The following is a 2,763-nucleotide window of genomic DNA, read 5'->3' on the forward strand; positions in this document are numbered from 1 at the left end:
GTTAAACTAATGGATAAATATAAAATGAGCTAATGTCTGTCAAAAAAATAAAATAAAATGAGCTAATGAAAGGTAAGATATTGTTAATTATTTATATTTGTATATATTATCCTTATCAACAACATCATGTAAGAATCTAGATATGACAATATTAGCTAATATCTATAAATAGTTATATGATTTCTCACAGCACTTAATATAAACAAAAGACACCCTTAAACACCCAACAAAAAGATAGACTTTCACATCAGTTTGGATCAATTGGCCCAAGTCATGCCAGATTGACATATTGTTAAGCTTTTCAATGTTATAAAAAGATGCATAATCCACGTTCATTTGCACCAAAACAAAACTTCATCACCATAACAAAGAGAGAAAAATATCCACCATGGGGTTTATATGTAAAGGGGTAATATATTTTTCATCAATACTAGTGTTGCTATCAACAACAATATGTGCAGTTTATTCAGGGGCAGAATTTGAAAATAAAAATATAAAATCAGCTACTTTTATTTCTGAAATGTTTGAAATGGGTCCCGGGAAAGTCGCAGCTAAAACATTTTATGATGTTGAATTTCCAAAAGGTCATGTTGGAATCAAGAGCTTTGATGCTGAACTAGTCGATGAAGAAGGAAATTCCGTACCATTATATGAAGCATACCTACATCATTGGTTTGCTATAAAATACCATGAAAAAGATTGGAATATGTCAAAAATAATCCCTAAGGATCCTATGGAAGGTGCCATTTACATTAGAAATGACGGAACGTGTAATACTTATATTCTTCCAATTTATTGGGGTTTGGGAGCTGAATCACGAGGAACAAAATCAAAAATTCCAGATCCTTATGCTGTAGAACATGGAAACCCTTCAAAAATTCCATTTGGATACCAAGAAAAGTGGCTCCTGAATCTCTTGATCATTGATACACGTGGTACAGAAGATAGAGAAGGCTGTACTGAATGTAGGTGTGACCATTTCAATTTGCCAACGAATTTTTATAATGTCACAGTTGGAATTGATGGAAAACCATTGGGATCAAGTTATAAAGGAGGACTCTTTTGTTGCCAAGATAATTTACAGTGCAAATTGCAAAAGGATTTTGAAGCACCTACGAGAAAGCTTGCCTTGAGATACAAAATAACATGGGTTGATTGGAATCAACAACAAATTCCTCTAAGGTTTTATGTACTTGATTCAACTGATCGAGTTAGAACAAATGGTTCCCAATTTATGCATGATTGTCAGGTAAACAAGAAATTATTTGTAATTTTGTTTATGATATTTTTCTTCACATTTTTTATTAATTTATTTAGAATTTTTAACTATAGATAGGTTTTATAAATATAATTACTAATGTAATTTAAATATAAAAAAAACAAAAAACAAAAACATATTCCTACATCGAACAAGTCATAAAACAATACTCAAAACAGTTAATTTGTCCAAGAAGTGTCGTGGCACCGGTAATAGTTTTACCTTATGACCTCAAAGCATGAAGTTCGAATCCCTTCAGAAATAGTTGTCAAATGATCACATACACCACTCTAATTAATGATAATTTCTTCTTCACCAATATTTTTAATTTTAAAAATTTCTAGCAGTAAATTTATTTTTCTTCACCAGTATTCTTTAAACGTAATATATATGTACATTTTTGTTTAACTCGATGGTTACAGGTAGAGTTTACAGTTCCGCAAACTAATGGTAGAAACAACGCTCCTCATATTGAAAAAGCAAACATCCCAATGGAAAGAGGTGGTTATCTCATCTACGGCACCGCTCATATGCATAGAGGTGCCATTAATGCAACTTTATATGGACAGGTAAATTCATTTTATATAAATAATTATTTCATTTTTCTTATCTGTACATATAATCTTTATCATTTTAGATGGCACACATGCTTCATTAAACTATGTGTGCTTGTCATGTTTCTTAAGCAATACAGTTTATTCTTTCTATATTATGGTAAAAATGTCATATATACTTTTAAATCATCCTTCATCACCTCTAAACATGATAATATTTTGATTAATATAGGATGGAAGAATTTTGTATACTTCAAAACCAAAATATGGAAAAGGGAAGAAACCAGGAAATGAGAAAGGCTATGTTGTCGGGATGTCAGGAAGTTATCCAGAATTAGGTTCAACCAAGATTAAGGATGGTGAAATTGTGACTATAGAAACAAGATACGAAAGTGGCTTTAGAACTGGAGCTATGGGACATATGTACATCTATTTAGCAGACCGATTACCAGACAATACAAATACACCTACTACGGCGTAGAAATTCTATATTTTATATGTCATCATTTAATTATGATATTCAAATAAACAAGTTATTATTAATCAAGAGGAAAAGTCATTAATTTCATGTGTATACTGCGAGTCTTTCACTTTCTAATCACACATACTCTTGAGGTTGTGTAACACCCTAGTTTAATAAGGATGCAACTTAAGGCTCTTTTTCATTCATTAATCTTAAAATAAACACTAAGAACTACAAAACTTGAAACTTTATGCGTTTAAATTTGTTATATTAAAAGTGCAATTTTAATATCGTACAAATTAAAACAAGAAATCTTTCCATATTTGACTAAAGGACCTAAAATAGACCGTGATTTTAATTTTTCTCTATTTTATTTAAGACTTCACAATTGAAGTTCTAACACGTAGTTATAGACATCTCATCTTCCAAAAGTACTTGCTACCTAAAAACATAATGTATTTTGCAATAAAACTCAGAAACATAGAATG

The 2,763-nt window shown here is 30.5% G+C and overlaps 1 protein-coding gene across 1 annotated transcript; it reads left to right on the forward strand.

The window, feature by feature from the left end:
* Positions 1 to 520: 520 nt before the first annotated feature.
* LOC123895937 lies at positions 521 to 2,293 on the forward strand. Its single transcript, XM_045946402.1, has 3 exons — positions 521 to 1,249; positions 1,681 to 1,827; positions 2,045 to 2,293. Exons 1-3 carry the CDS (start codon positions 521 to 523, stop codon positions 2,291 to 2,293), a joined length of 1,125 nt encoding a protein of 374 aa, XP_045802358.1.
* The last annotated feature ends 470 nt before the right edge of the window (positions 2,294 to 2,763 follow it).

The sequence above is a fragment of the Trifolium pratense genome, linkage group LG7 (assembly GCF_020283565.1).
Source record: "Trifolium pratense cultivar HEN17-A07 linkage group LG7, ARS_RC_1.1, whole genome shotgun sequence".
NCBI classification, from domain to species: Eukaryota; Viridiplantae; Streptophyta; class Magnoliopsida; order Fabales; family Fabaceae; genus Trifolium; species Trifolium pratense.